The 15,518-nt window shown below is 31.4% G+C and overlaps 1 protein-coding gene across 1 annotated transcript; it reads left to right on the forward strand.

The window, feature by feature from the left end:
• The first annotated feature begins 1,981 nt into the window (after window positions 1-1,981).
• On the forward strand, window positions 1,982-2,876 carry LOC124839765 (histone H1-like). Its single transcript, XM_047315680.2, has 2 exons — window positions 1,982-2,142; window positions 2,210-2,876. Exons 1-2 carry the CDS (start codon window positions 2,083-2,085, stop codon window positions 2,678-2,680), a joined length of 531 nt encoding a protein of 176 aa, XP_047171636.2. The 5' UTR covers window positions 1,982-2,082; the 3' UTR covers window positions 2,681-2,876.
• Window positions 2,877-15,518: the final 12,642 nt, after the last annotated feature.

The following is a 15,518-nucleotide window of genomic DNA, read 5'->3' on the forward strand; positions in this document are numbered from 1 at the left end:
TCTTTTATTTAAAATAATATCAAATGAATCTAGGATTTAATATGATAAAAAAACTTATCAAGCAAATCCACAAAGTATTCACATGATGATTTTGAAAATTATAATTATTAAATAGTTCAAGACTTAAATGATACAAATTTATTTTTTAATTATATAGCAAATTCAAAATTTGAAATAATAATCAATAACTTAAAAACTTAACATAATAAAAATTATCAAGTAAATTCAAAACTTAACATAATAAAAATTTGTTTTTTAATTATCAAACAAATTCAAAATTTGACATAAAAACTAATAATTTTGAAAATTATAATTATCAAGTAAGTTCAAAAGTTAATATGATAAAAATTTATTAAAAACGAAAATAATTTCTTTCTATTAAATGGGAGGAGTTTTGTTATTATATGTAAAATTATAATCAAATAAATTAATCTTTGCTAAACTAGGTAAGCATATAGTATATTTGATTTATAAATTCGATATCATAAGACGAAGTTATGATTTTTTCGAGTCTTAAATTTTGGAGTAATTTCTTAAAGAACGTATAAAGGTAAGAAAACTTGTTGAATTAGATAAAAAAGGATCAAATGCTTTATTAACTGATATTGTTAACATTTTTACTTTAAAGAAATAAGTGGTAGCTTTGTTGTTATTGACTTGAAACATAATGTTAGATTTTTAACGTTTAGAAAGTTTAAAGATCAAAACGTATGAAAATTTAAAATAGATTAATTCTAATTTCATGATGAGAGACAACAAATATATTTAATTTTAATAAATATTTATAATAATTCTTAAGATTTATAAAATGATTTTTATTATAATAAATATATGCATAATATTTTATTATAATAAATATATGCGTAATATTTGTATAATAACACATAAAATATTGTTTATTTTCATTGTACAATTATGAATTAAATATAATTTTTATATAGTTGTTTGAATTCTCAAATTTAAAATATGTGAATTTATTACCCAATCTAATTTTAATTGGACACACACTAAAATTCAACTCCACCACAAGCAAAGATATAATGAAGTTTGATTGTGATTTACTTGCCTCCTCTTCTTCATGAGAATTTAATTTTAAAAAAAAACTACATATTTCAATTCACAAATATTAAAAATTGTAAACAAAAAGAAAATGAAAAAAAACACTGAAAAGTTAGGAATGAATGAAGAAACATCCATTCCTGATAGCCTGACACCTAAGTTGTTTTCACTTCAAACTTTTACATTCAGATATTTCTCTGGCCTTTTATTTTTATTAGATGTTTTTATTATTTATTTTCTATAATATTAATTCTGATATTTTATTTATTTTCTATAATATTAATTCTGATCTTTTATTTATTTTTTGAATTCGTGGTGACTGTCATCCTTCCAAAACCATTATCATTTTCTTTGGAGCATATTTTAAAATCTGTTTCAACTATTCAAGATACAAAACTTATCTCACTAAAATGATTTACACAAAAAAAGATATAAAACTTAATTAAGTTCGAACTACAAAAATCATGAATGTGAATTCACAAACATTCAATTACTTTCAAGATTTAATTTACAGTGTAATTTGAATCATGGTATTTTATTCAGATATTAGTTGATTGTATAATAGCAGGAAAACATTTATATTTTGAATTAGTAAAAAATATATTACTTTAAATCGTGTCCTATATTAAAAGAGGGCCATTATTTTCGAAAATAATATTATAAAAATATGGAAAAACCAGAAAATTACTCGCACTTTCAGCCAGCACGGGTTGCAAGTTCAACAAAAACTTGGAAAAACAAACTGCCCACGACCCACGGCCCACTTTAATGCTGTTTTTATTTCTATGGCGGCCCAGTGGTACCAACAATGGTAAGCCGCCAAATTCTGATTGAAAATTGAAATTCAAACTAAGAATTTTTTCAGGCACTGACACGTAGCAGTTAAAGTTATCTTTCCACCGCTTCCAGTTCCAACTCCTAACCCAACCTGTGTCAAAACAGTAACACCGTTAACTTTACATAGTAACATGTTTTGTTCTCTCCTCTCTCACACAACACAACGACAGAAAAAATAAATTAAAAATGACAAAAGCCAATGCGAAGAACAAATCCGCCGTCGCGCTCCACCCTCCTTACTTCCAGGTATCACCCTCTCTCCTATTCCAGAATTTCATAAAAGCGTTTTCATTTTGTTGCGGTTTTCTTTCAGATGATTGCCGACGCCATAACGTCGTTGAAGGAACGCACGGGTTCGAGTCAGCCTGCGATAGTCAAGTTTGTCGAGGACAAGCACAGCAAAGGGCTTCCTCCCAACTTCCGGAAACTTCTGTCCGTTCAGTTAAAAAGTTTGGTCAAATTGGAGAAGCTCTACAAGGTCAAGAACTCCTACAAACTATCTTCTCCACATACTGAGAAACCAAAAACCGCTCCGAAAGAGAAGAAAGTGACGGAGAAGACGAAGAGGCTGAGTCAGGTGAAGACGCCCGAAACTCTGAAAAAGAAGAAAGCCCCCAGCACGAAGAAATATGTGGCGGCAGCGGCAGCCTCTGGAGCAGGTAAAGTGAAACGTTTGAGTCAGGTGAAGACTCCCGAGACCATGAAGAAGAAGCCCAATATAACACCTGCCAAACGCAAGGGCACTCCCAAACCCTCCAGGGTCAACAAGAAAGCTAGGAAATGAAACCGCTTTTTGTGCTTGTTTATGGCAGATAGCCTGTTCAAAACATTTATGTGCATACAATGCTTGGATTGTGTGTTAGTTTTTTGTTTTCTTTTTGTTGCTTTGCAGTGGATTGTTGTTATGATCAGCTTATGATTGTTGACGAACCCAATGTGATAGTTTAATTTAAGGCTTTAGCTATCTTCATTTTCTTTTATGTTTGCGATTATTTCAGTTTTAGCATAGAATATGTTCCTGAAATTGGCTGTAACGATCTCGGTTTACATGCTTATCAATTTTGAATGGTCTTGGTCTGTTGGTTGTCTAAGATTGAATATTTGGATAATGATATGCTCCTTACATTCTGCAGGTGTGTACTATTTTTCTCAGTGTTCTTATAAAATTTGATGCTGCCTTACTTTCTATGTCTACTTGTTATGGCAAAGTAGCCTAATCATCGTGGTTGTTTGGGATGATGCAGAAAATGGTTAACATAACCATGTCTCTATCCTTGTGTTTGGATTTTGGTTTAAAACAACGTTGGAGCCAAATCACTCCATGGAAATGTTAAACTAACACACGTTGTCTTGTAGCTTCAACTCTCTTAAAAGTAGAATAGGACTACAAATGCCATCAAAGGATAATTTATGGTGCAAGTCACGAAACAATTTATGGTGCAAGTCACGAAACGAATCACGGCTCGATCCAAGGATAACACATAAAATAGTTTGTTGCTAAGCTTCCAAAACAAGAAAAACCACTCGCATCCAACGTGAAAATTGTATGTCGACAGATCGTTTGGCAAGAAGGGCGAAGGAGTCATCAGTATTATACTAGAAGGGACGAACGATATAGTCATTGAGCACTTGTTAATGTTCAAGTTTAGAGTTTCTAATAACTAGGCTGAATATGAGGCCTAAGTTTCAGGTCTTACCTTGGCCAAGGATGTGGGACCACATCGAGTAGATTTTCCAACAAACTCTTAGTTGGTGGTTGGGCACGTTCCAGATTAAGGATAACCAACTCCTTCGATACTTCCACAAAGCTATGGAGCTGATTAAGGGATTTGAAGCCATGGACGTAAAGCTTATCCCTCGAATAGAGAATGTATGGGAAAATATACTGTCCAAGATTGTGAGTGATAAAGAGAAGGCGTAATTTTCCACGGTCATAAGGCAAGTGTTGACGAAACCAACGGTGGAGTGCAGGTTCACAACAGTAGCTGAATGAAAGGATTGAAGGGAGGATATTAAAGTCTTAGGCTTTCTTCTTTGGGTGTATTTGAGGGAGATGATTTGGGGAAGATGATTTGAATGGATTTGAGTGGATTTGAGGGTAAGCTTTGAGTTGTTTTTTTGAGTGGATTTGTGGGTAATTGAGAGTGAATTTGGAAGTAAAGTTTGTAAGAATTAGTGTAGGATTTGATTCATGTGATAGATTTAAAAATTTTGTTTAATTGATAGAAATTGAAGATTACCAAAATGTTCCTAGTTTTTAATGTAATATAAAATAATAATTGCTAATGTTATATTTAATTGTAAAAATATTTATAAAGAGTAAAAAATTAATTTTAATATTTTAAAAAAAAATATTTTAATAAAATGATAATAATAATAATAATTATTATTATAATAATATTAATAATAATATTAATAACAATAATAATAATGATAATTATTATTATTAATTCATCCTTTCTAAATATTACGTTCCAACATTTTTATATAAGGGTAAAACTGACAATGCGAGTAAATTTGTGCAAATCTTCGCATACGAGAGAAGATTGAAAAATTCTTTCATCCTGCAAATCAGTTGTTTCTCTCGCTTGCAAATCCTTCAAACGAACATACATATAATTTCAAATCTGTCTTCGCTAATCAATGATAACAGTGAATTCCATCAAAACGAACACAACAATAATGAGGAAATAGAATGAAGGCGAAGCCATCAGCCCGACTAATGCTAAGAAGATTACCCAATTTGCTTTCATTGGGAAAGATTTGTAAAGAGGAGGGTTCTCTACCCCTATTGAAGTATCTCTCAGAAGAAGACGCTCAATACGTGTTGAGTGGGCTGCATAATGGCGTGTGCGGTCTCCATATTAGGCAATGAATACTTAAGATGAGAACCTTGCTAGTAGGGTACTACTAGCTGACCATGGAGGAGGATTGCAAAGTCTTTTTTAAAAAATGCAAGAGTTGTTAGGAGTACAACAACAACGTCAAAGTGTCATCATCCGAGTTGCACAATATATCCTCCCTTAGTCGTTCGCCTAGTGAAAGATGAACATCATTGGTCCCTTCCCAATCGGTCAAGCTTAGAAGTTCCTAATGGTCGTAATTGACTACTTCATCAAGTGGGTGGAGGCAGAACCATTGACGAGCATCATGGCTCAGTAAGTACATAAAGGTCATATGCCGCTTTTGTCTCTCTCGCACAGTCATTACATACAACAACCGAGAATTCATTAACAAGAAATTGGTTGAGTTTTACAATAACTTTGCCATTAAACATGTAAGCAGCTTAGTGGAGCATCTCTAAACGAATGACCAAGCTAAGATGGTCAACAAAACCACAATTGTCGAGCTCAAGTAACGCTTGGGAGAAGCGAAAAGATCATGGGTTGACGAGTTGTCTCACATCTTGTTGGTTTATCGCTGCTCACCGGATGACACCACTATGGAAACACCTTTCAATCACGTTTGGTATTGACACCATGCTGCCAGTGAAGGTCAGCTAGCCTTCACTTAGAAGAAAAGTACACGACATGGATCTCAATGATGCAAAACTTAGAGTAGATTTGGACACTATACAGGAAAAAAAAAGCAATAGTCATACAAACAAAAGCCTAAAAGGGTGATGACGTGAAGGTACAACACCAAAGTTCGATTGATAACCTTCAAAAGAGACATGGTATAAAGGAAGACTTACAAAGCACGAAAAGTTAACTTACATATCACTCACACTTTAGTGTATAAGTTTATAACAAACAAAACTTAAACCAACAAAAACTAAATTTAAACCACTTGTCTAGAGTTTAAACTTTGACAATATTCAATACTTTTGCTTATTAAAAAAAAAGTTGAACAACGTTCATGATCTAAAAAACCTTATTAGTTTTTCTGGATAAAAATAAGAAAAACTCATACTTTACAATTTTCTTTTATTACATATGTAAAAACTTTATTATTGAATAAGTATATAATTTTTTGTTTTGTTTTGTATTTAAGAGAAAGCTATAATGAACTCTTAAAATTGATTAGATGCAACAATGATCTATAAAAAGATAGAATTAAAACTTTGTAAAATCATTCTAACAATACCGGTTACCAGCTTTTATTATTTTGTAGACTTACTTTTTATTCTTTTTATGTAATTTAAATTAAAAAACAAGATTTCATATTATAAGTTGAAGTAACAAATGTTTAATTAGATTGTGCTATATGAAAATTAGATATAATAAAAGTTGTAAAAAAATAAATCTAACATACCACTAATTTAAATTAATAAATGAAAAAGTTTTCAAAAAAAAATTAAATTTGATTAATACTCATTAGGTCAAGTCATCATATAAAATGCAATTAAAAAACATGTACAAATTTCAAAAAATAAATATAAGCACCAAATTTTTTCAATAAGAATTTGATTATTTTAAAAAAAATTAAATAATAATATATTTTTGCTTAGAGATACAAATTTCATTTACATAATAAAATTTATATAATTATATCCTGTATCTTACATTTATCAATTATAGTTTATCATCTAGTTTATTAAACATCTGTATTCCAATAAGGTAGAGTTTTTCGGCTTAGAACTTACAAGTTAGAAACTTATCATTAATCAACCATAAACTAATCGACAAATAATAAGCTTCTAAGAAAAATATGTCATGGTTATTCTATGAAGTTTTAATCTAAATTTTGTAATTATAAGAATTTTTTACAACTTTTATTCTTATACAATGATATTATAAGACTCACAATCTAACACGGGCTCTCTCCTCATTACAGCAACACCCACAAACCACCAACATCATCAGTTTCGAATCAAACTCGCAAGGGTAAAATTGAAATTTCAAAATTCAGAAGGTGCAGGTAGACATTGATGGAGGGTAGGAAGAAATTACCCTAAAATCCATCATGCAAACTCAACTTGTTTGTTTTCATGAATTTGGTTTTTTGTTTATTTAAAATTAAAATTCTTATTCGATGTTTAAAATTAAAATAAATGTTTTCTAGATTTAAGTTAATATTGATTTATTTTTTAATTTTAAATTCATGTTGTAAATGGACTGTAATTTAGAAAATAAAAGAAGTAAGCTATAACGAAGAAAAAAGTGATTTAATACAGTTGTCATTAATTTTTAATAATAATATTTTTAAAAAATGTAAACACATGTATATTTGTTAACTAAATATGGACAAATATTTATTTGTTAGACTTGGTCGCGTAAATTTGTAGTTAGATATTATTATTAGTTTTATATTTGTTTTTTTCCACTAACCAAAATATATTCAAATTATAACTTATATATTACTAAATTTTCTTCATATCTACAATAATTATTTATAGTAGGTAGTCTTGTTCATACAAATAAAAGACATCAGTAATTCTTTTATTAAATAGATGTTTTGACTTTTTGACAAACACACCGTTATTTATTGTCATTAGTTTTAAGAGTGTTAAATCTACATTGACTTGAAATACTAAAAGTTACACTAAATTTATACTAGTAGACATAATATATGATATTAATATCTATGGATTAAATTCCATCACATCACTCTCTTATTTCATTGAGCTTAAAAATATTTATTTGTTTTTTTATTTTTTATTGTCATCAATCTTTATGGTGAAAAATTTATACTTCAATCTTAGTGCAAACTCCAAAAATATATGCTATTAAATTACAATTTATGGTTAACTTAATAAAATAAATTCATATTGAATTCAAGAATTTAAATATGATCATTAAGTCATTCGTCATTCCTAGACAAATAAACAAATTATTTATTGGTTATCTTATCTTAAGTTAATAACTCATTGATTTTATAACCTCTTTTAAATCAATTAATTTATAGTTAAAGCCACAATAAACAATAAATATAAAAATTAACATCAATAGAGAAAAGTGATATAACATTGTATATAAATATATAAATAAAATACAAGTGAGTTTAGGGATTGTATATAATCCTAAAAAAATATTATTTAACTACTCATGGAATTAAATAGCATAAAATCTAATAAAATCATTTTTCTACGCCATCAATATTAAATTAAATTTAAAAACCATTTGTATTAATTTTTAACTTTAAATAATTATTTACATTTTTAAATAAATAAAAAGCAAAAATCTCCCAATAAAAAAAATTGAAATAGTGATCAGATCTATATGATTTCAAAGCCGATTCAAAAAATATGTCAAACCTGAATTTTTGTTTGCGTCCACGATTTCACGGAACAAAATTTAAAAAAAAATAACAATAAAATCGTGCTCCAGACCACGATTTCATAACAAAGAAATGGTCTTCAGAGAATAAAAATAAAAAATCTCATTCTAAAAATGATTTTAAAATAAGAAAAAAAAGGTGTTGCTCATTTCACCACACCAAGTGCTCCTGCATCCTTCTCACTATTTTCTTTTATTTCAAAAATACTTTACACCTTCCCACTATTTTCTTTTATTCCAAAAATACCCTACACTTCCCCACTATATTCAACCATCTTTCTCTTTCTCTCTCCACATTAATAGAGCATTCACATGACTCAGATTTAAACTTTTGATATATTACAAAATTTTATTTACACTTACCCTTAAATAAGTTTGATTCAATCTTATTTTCACTGTTCAATATATATTTTTTTCTTCAAATTACTTAATAAATGGTAAAATTTTGTTCTAAATTTCTAGAAAAATATTTACATATATGTGTGTTTTTTTTTACATTTAATATCTATCATTTTTAACATTATATTATGTTTTAACTTACTGACATGTTTGACTCAAATAACTTGAATAAAGTATTTAATTTATTAGATAAATAATATAAAAATATTATTAAATACTTAAAATATAAAAGAAAAGTTATTTGTTAAAGATTTGGAATTTATTTAGTTCTTTCGTCGTTATAAAGTTAGTATATAATAATAATAATAATATATTATTTACTATTGTCAGACCTCGTTAAACGCACCCAAAACCCCTCCTGTCAGAATCATTAAAACGCACCCAAAACCCCTCAGCGGACGCCAGGTGTCAAGCAACGAGGATTCGAAAATCAGATAGTGAAAGGCAGGTGTCCGCAGATGAGCGGACGCTTGTTTTGACGTGGGAAGAAAATGATTTTTCTGAAACTTCCGTCCCACTCTCTTCTGTGTGCACCATTCTTCCCAAAACTCTGAACTTCTCATCTTCTCCTCCTTCTCACTAAAAGTTCTCTCTTCTCTCTAAGAAATCTTACCTTTCTCTTCTCCGATCTCCATTCAGGCACCGTAGGAGCACTTCCGGCGTCCCAAGCTTTAGTTTGATCCGATTGGTTTCAAATTCTGAACGGGTAAGTTTTTCTTGTCTTTAACCGTTCGTTCTTGTAAACATGCAAACCAAGTTCTGGTTGCATGGGTCCTTAGTTTCATTCTGAACGAGTTTGGACTGTTGTGTTATTTTGGTTCGAAGAGTCGTTGAGCGTTGAGGGTAGAAAGGATCGTAGTTCGGTGAACTGAGTCTCAGTCTGTAGGACGTACGTTCACGCACTGAGGTAAGGGAAGCTTATTTAATTTAATTTTGTGTGTTTTACTGTGCTGCATGGACGTTCTTTGAGTTGCATGAAGTATGATTTTTTGGTGATATTTGATTATTTGATATATGATAATTATTATGAGCTGATGTATGAGGAATATGAAATGTGCTATGATATGAATGTATGAAATTATGAAGTTATATGCTAAGAAATGAGTTTGAATATAAATGAATTCTGAATATGAACTTTCTCTATGATAATGTACGTTCGTCATTGAATGGTCCTTGACCGTTCGGTGTTTCTAGTAATCTTGTTTGAAACTTGATTCTTTCATTTGGAGAGAATCCTAGTTGAGGACGAGCGTCTTCTTGTGATAATACTGTACTTGAGCGTTCGGTCAAGCGTAGTTGCATATGAGTATTCAGTGATAAACTCCATTAATGTAAATATATGTATTTGTATATTTAGTTATTCTTAAACACTATCGCCATCGTATCTTATTATATTTATTATTATTAATGTTTCTATTATAAGTTTAATTAGTGCTCGGTCTCACACCAAGCACTCGTAATGAGTGATGCTCGGTCTTATACCAAGCGCTTGTACTCGTTTATAGTTGATCAATCTTGATGAAATAACGTTCGTCCAACTTCAGTAGAATTCCCTTTTTATAGTGTTCGGTCATTGACTGACATTGGGTTTCTGTATATGAATTATTCTAAGTATGGTTCTTTAACGTCTTGACGTGTCTACATTCATTGTCTCCGGCCTAGAGCCTTCTTACTTGATATATTCTTTGAGTGTTGGTTTGAACTCACGAGAGTCAGTTCATTTAATTGATTCATGTTGTAAGTAACGTTCGTCATATATTCCATAATTGTATTCGATTTATTCCTAAATCTAACAGTAACCCTCTCGGTCTTATTCTATTCTGGAACGGGAGACTTCTCAGTCTCGTTCCTAGTGTTCATCCTCGTTCTGAGTAAGGATTGAACGTTCGATATTTGATGTTCTTGGAATTGGTGATAAAGATGAAATTAAAATGATGGATAATAAAAGATGAAGAGTATATGAGATGGATGAAATGTTGTGGATTATGAACGAGCGTTCCGGGGAGGAACGACTCATGAATGAATATTGAAATTGTAAAGTATGAATGTGGTAATGCTTAGCTGGCGGTTCATCCTGATGTTCCGTGAGTACTCGTCCTCACGTAGAGGAGGGTAAGTCATGTGTGGGAACGGTAGGAGGTCCTAGTCCTTAGGGGTACTTTGGACAGATAGGACTAACCTCGGGTGGCAGCTGATGAGAGTATTCTAGTTACTACATCACCCGGGTGCACGAACGTCGTAGCTACACAGATTTCATACAGTCCGGACAGTTAGTCTAGTGATAGGCCTTGTTTAAAACGTATGTTGAAAAGTATTTGATGTGTTTGAATATGCGAAATGTATGTGTATACTTGAATTAAATTACATAAGCTTACCCTACATTTCCTGTGTTGTCTGTTTTGTACGTCCGTCCTTGTCATTGCAATGATCATCCGTGTGGATGTGAGCAGAAGGAGACGAGCTGCTGGAAGAGGCGCTGGAAGAAGAGAATTTGGTAGAAGTAGAAGTTAAGACCGAACAATAGAATGCTCGGTTATTAGTTTAGTTTTCGTAGTAAGGTGGTCGTTCGATCACCTTCTCTTTTATTTATATTTGACCGTTCGGTAGTTCCTTTTGTAAACCGTTCGGTCAGTTTTGCTTGTCCGGTACAGTTTAAATTGTAACTCTTTATGTAAGGTCTACGCCCTTTTTAATTTTAAGACTGATCTGAATTATTATTAAATGTAATCATTCTATCATATAGTTTATCTGTATTTTTGGAATGTTACAACTATTAATATTATTATGTTTATTATTTTGTATTCACATCTAACTTTTAAGTTTATAAAATGGAAGTGGTAGAAGCACTAATATTGAAGTTTCCTCTGAATTTTATATTTTGCAATATATCACAAGTTTAAATCTAAACCATATCAATGCTCCATTAATACAGAGAGAGAAAGAAAAAGATTGTTGAAGATAATGGAGAAGTGTAGGGTATTTTTGGAATAAAAAAAATAATGAAGAGATATAGAGTATTTTTGAAATAAAAGAAAATAGTGGAGAGTGAGAGAGCAACACCCAACAAAAAAAATCGACAATTTGAGGAAAAAGGGCTGAAAACGTGCTTCTAAGATTTTAAAACAAAAACAAAAGATAGCCCATGAAAATCGTGCTACGTAGGCTGCTTTCATACAAAAATAGAAAAAATGCTTCAAAGAACGATTATTTTTTTTTCCGTTTTGAAATCATGTTTTGAAACACGATTTATTCATTTTTATAACTTTTACTACACCAATGTGATAACAAAAATTCTTTTTATAACAAGATACAAATCTAAGGTTTTACTTTAGAAACTTTAGTCAAAATCAATTTAACATAAGGTGGTATGTTAAAATACATAATTTTTCATATTTAAGTTGAAGATAAAAAATTTAAATATTAAATATATTTGTTGTTTTATCAGTAATGTTATGGACATGAGATATTCAGCAATTTTATAAATGAATTATTTTCTTAATAAAGTTATTTTTGTTATCGATACCTCTTTCCATCACATTTTTTTTATTCTTAATTATCGAAGCTAAAGTCTTATTATAAGTTTTTTTTAAGTTAAACCGATTGAATCACTAGCTCACTTAATTATAAGTTTTTTTTAAGATAAAAAAGAATTATAATTTTTTTAATTTAAATCTAAATAAATTTCACCCTAAAATGATGTTAAACTTCAAAGACAATTCAAAATAAAAAAAATCATATAATCCAAGTGTAATCCAAAAACAAGCACAAAAGACGAACAAATAAGTTTTTAATATTGATAATTTTTGTATCACTTGTCCATTATAATATTAGAGTCTTGAATAAATAAATCTATAATATTTTTCTCTCTTCAAACATTTTTTTATCCCTACAATATAATAAAAAAATGCTAACTAATAATATTGAAACACAAAATAATAAATAATTAAATTAAATTACGTGGGTTGTTAAGCCAACTTGACTCACCATGGGTTCAACCCTGATGAGCCAGATTCTAAGTGAACTGGATTGAAAACTAACTCGACTCAAACCCGTGGTGGACCGGGTTGACTCACGGGTTACAACCCATTTTGACAGCACTAGTTTTCGTAATAAATGACCACAAATAATATTAGAATTTCTATCTTCTCACTACAACTCTTTCTGGTTGTAGCTGTTGAAGATAGTGAAAATTATGTATGGAATTAATTTCCCTTGTTTTGAAATATAGAATTTCTATCTTCTCATTACAACTCTTTCTGCTAAGTGTTATAAGAAAAGAAAGGATGAAAATTGTGTATAGGCTTAATTACCTACTTAGTCCCCATGTTCGGAGGTAATTTGCTGTTTAGTACCCGGTTTTAAAAATGTAGGCATTTGATACCTATGTTTTGAAATTTGTATCAATTGAATCCTACCCACTTAACGCCGTTATAAATCTAACGTTTTTCTGACTGTGTATGTGATTTGTGGACGAGCGTTTGTGGACGAGCGACGAGGACGATCGTCCAGCGAAGAGGACGCTCGTCCAGCGAGGCAGAAGAGGACGCTCGTCCAGCGAAGCGAACGCCCAGTCAGGCAGAAGAGGACGCTCGTCCAGCGAAGCGAACGCCCAGTCAGGCAGAAGAGGACGCTCGTCCAACGAAGCGAACGCTCGTCCATAACCGCTCGTCCACAAATCACATACACAGTCAGAAAAAACGTTAGATTTATAACGGCGTTAAGTGGGTAGGATTCAATTGATACAAATTTCAAAACATAGGTATCAAATGCCTACATTTTTAAAACCGGGTACTAAACAGCAAATTACCTCCGAACATGGGGACTAAGTAGGTAATTAAGCCTTGTGTATATTATTCTATTATAAGGAAAGAGTACAATTAATATATATAGCTTTTTAAAATAATATAAAAACGGAATATAAATATATGAACATAAATACACAAATATGAACGAAAAATAAATTAAATCTAATATCTCCCTCAAGCTGCAACATATATATTCTTAATGCTCAGCTTGGACAACAAAGATTGAAATTGTGCTGGATGTAAAGCTTTAGTATGAATGTCTGTAAGTTGGGCTGAAGTAGAAATGGGCAGGAGCTTAATTACACCAGCTTGAACTTTATCCCTTATGAGATGACAATCAATTTCAATATGCTTTGTCCTCTTATGCATGGCTGGATTTTGTGCAATTTGTATAGCAGATTGATTGTCACAAAATAGAGGAACTAGTTATGGTAGAGGTTGTTTCAAATCATGGAGCAAATACAAAAGCCATTGAATTTCACATGTTGTGGAAGCTAAGGCTCTATTTTCTGCTTCGGTTGATGATCTAGATATAGTACCTTACTTCTTGGATTTCCAGCTGATTAAGGATGCACCATAGAACACATTAAAACCAATCACCAACCTTCTAGTGTTAGGGCGAGCAGCCCAATCAGAATCACTAAAATCCTGTAGAGCATGTTCTATGTTGGAGGGAAAGAATAATCCTTGTCCTGGATTATTCTTGATATATCTCACGATCCTTATTGCTGCTGCATAGTGATCTTCAAAAGGATTGGAAAGAAATTGACTCAGAGTACTAACAACAAAACATAAATCTGGTCTTGTGTTGGTTAGATATAATAACCTGCCAAGAAGTTTTTTATAGGCATGCACATCTGAATAGGGTTTCCCTTCTGTCTTGGAAAATTTTGTGCCTGGCTGTATGGGAGTAGAAATAGGTTGACATCCCAACAATCCCGCATCTTCTAGTAACTCTAAAGCATACTTCCTTTGTGACAAATTAATGCCCTATTGAGATCTTGTAGTTTCTAAGCCCAGAAAATACTTGAGTTGGCCTAGGTATTTAATCTTGAAGTTTGCATTCAATAGAGTCTTCACAGTCTGAATTTCCTGGATGTCATCACCTGCCAAGACTATATCATCTACATAAACAAGTAAGATGGTGATATGAGCAGAATCACTTTTGACAAAAAGTGAATAATATGATTTTGATTGTATGTAGCCCAAAGAAAGTAAAGTAGTTGTCAACTTGTAATTCCATTGTCTAGAGGCTTGCTTGAGTCCATATAAAGACTTCAATAACTTGTAAACTTGACCTGGTCTTTTTGTTTTGTAGCCAAAAGGAAGAGACATGTATACTTCTTCATCTAGATCCCCATGTAAAAAAGCATTATTTACATCTAGTTGATGTAAATACCAATGTTTGGAAGCTACTAAAGCCAGAACCAATCTTATTGTGGTGAGTTTGACAACAGGTGAAAAAGTTCAAAGTAATCTAAGCCTTGTTGTTGTGTGTAGCCTTTGGCTACTAACCTTGCCTTGTATCGTTCAATACTCCCATCAACATGCCTCTTTATTTTGTATACCCATTTACATCCGATAGGTTGCTTTCCATAAGGTAGATCAGTCAAAACCCAAGTTTTGGAATTTTCTAAAGCTGCAATTTCTTGATCCATGGAATTTCTCCAACAATCATGTTTGATGGCTTGGTTATAGGTTTGAGGTTCACTAACTTGGGAAATATTAAGGGCATGATTTATGAAGAGATGATAATGCATCATATGAGAGATATGAAGAGATAGGATATAAGGTACCTTGGATGACTGAGTGGCAGAAGAAGTAGATAACATGTCGCAATGATAGTCCTACAGATGAGATGGTTTATGTTTTGGCCTGGTTGATTTCCTTTGTGGAGTAGCAGTGGCAGGTTCAACAAAAACAAGTTGAGAAGAAAAAATAACAGGGTCTGGAACAATGGAAGGAGGAGATGTAGGTGATAAAGAGGGTTGATCAGTAACTTCTGAGAAAAGAGGTGATGGAGAGGAAATGATTTTGGTGACAAAATCCAAGGAATTTTGTGTATCAATAGGTGAGTGCTTGTCACTAGTAAGAAAAGGAAATATGTTTTCATAAAATATTACATTCCTTGATAAAAAAATTTTCCTAGAGTTGAAATCTAACAAAAGGTATCCTTTCACTCTTTTTTTAAAACCAAGTA

This window comes from Vigna umbellata, chromosome 8 (assembly GCF_029865625.1).
Source record: "Vigna umbellata cultivar VRB3 chromosome 8, Vumbellata_1.0, whole genome shotgun sequence".
Lineage (NCBI taxonomy): Eukaryota > Viridiplantae > Streptophyta > Magnoliopsida > Fabales > Fabaceae > Vigna > Vigna umbellata.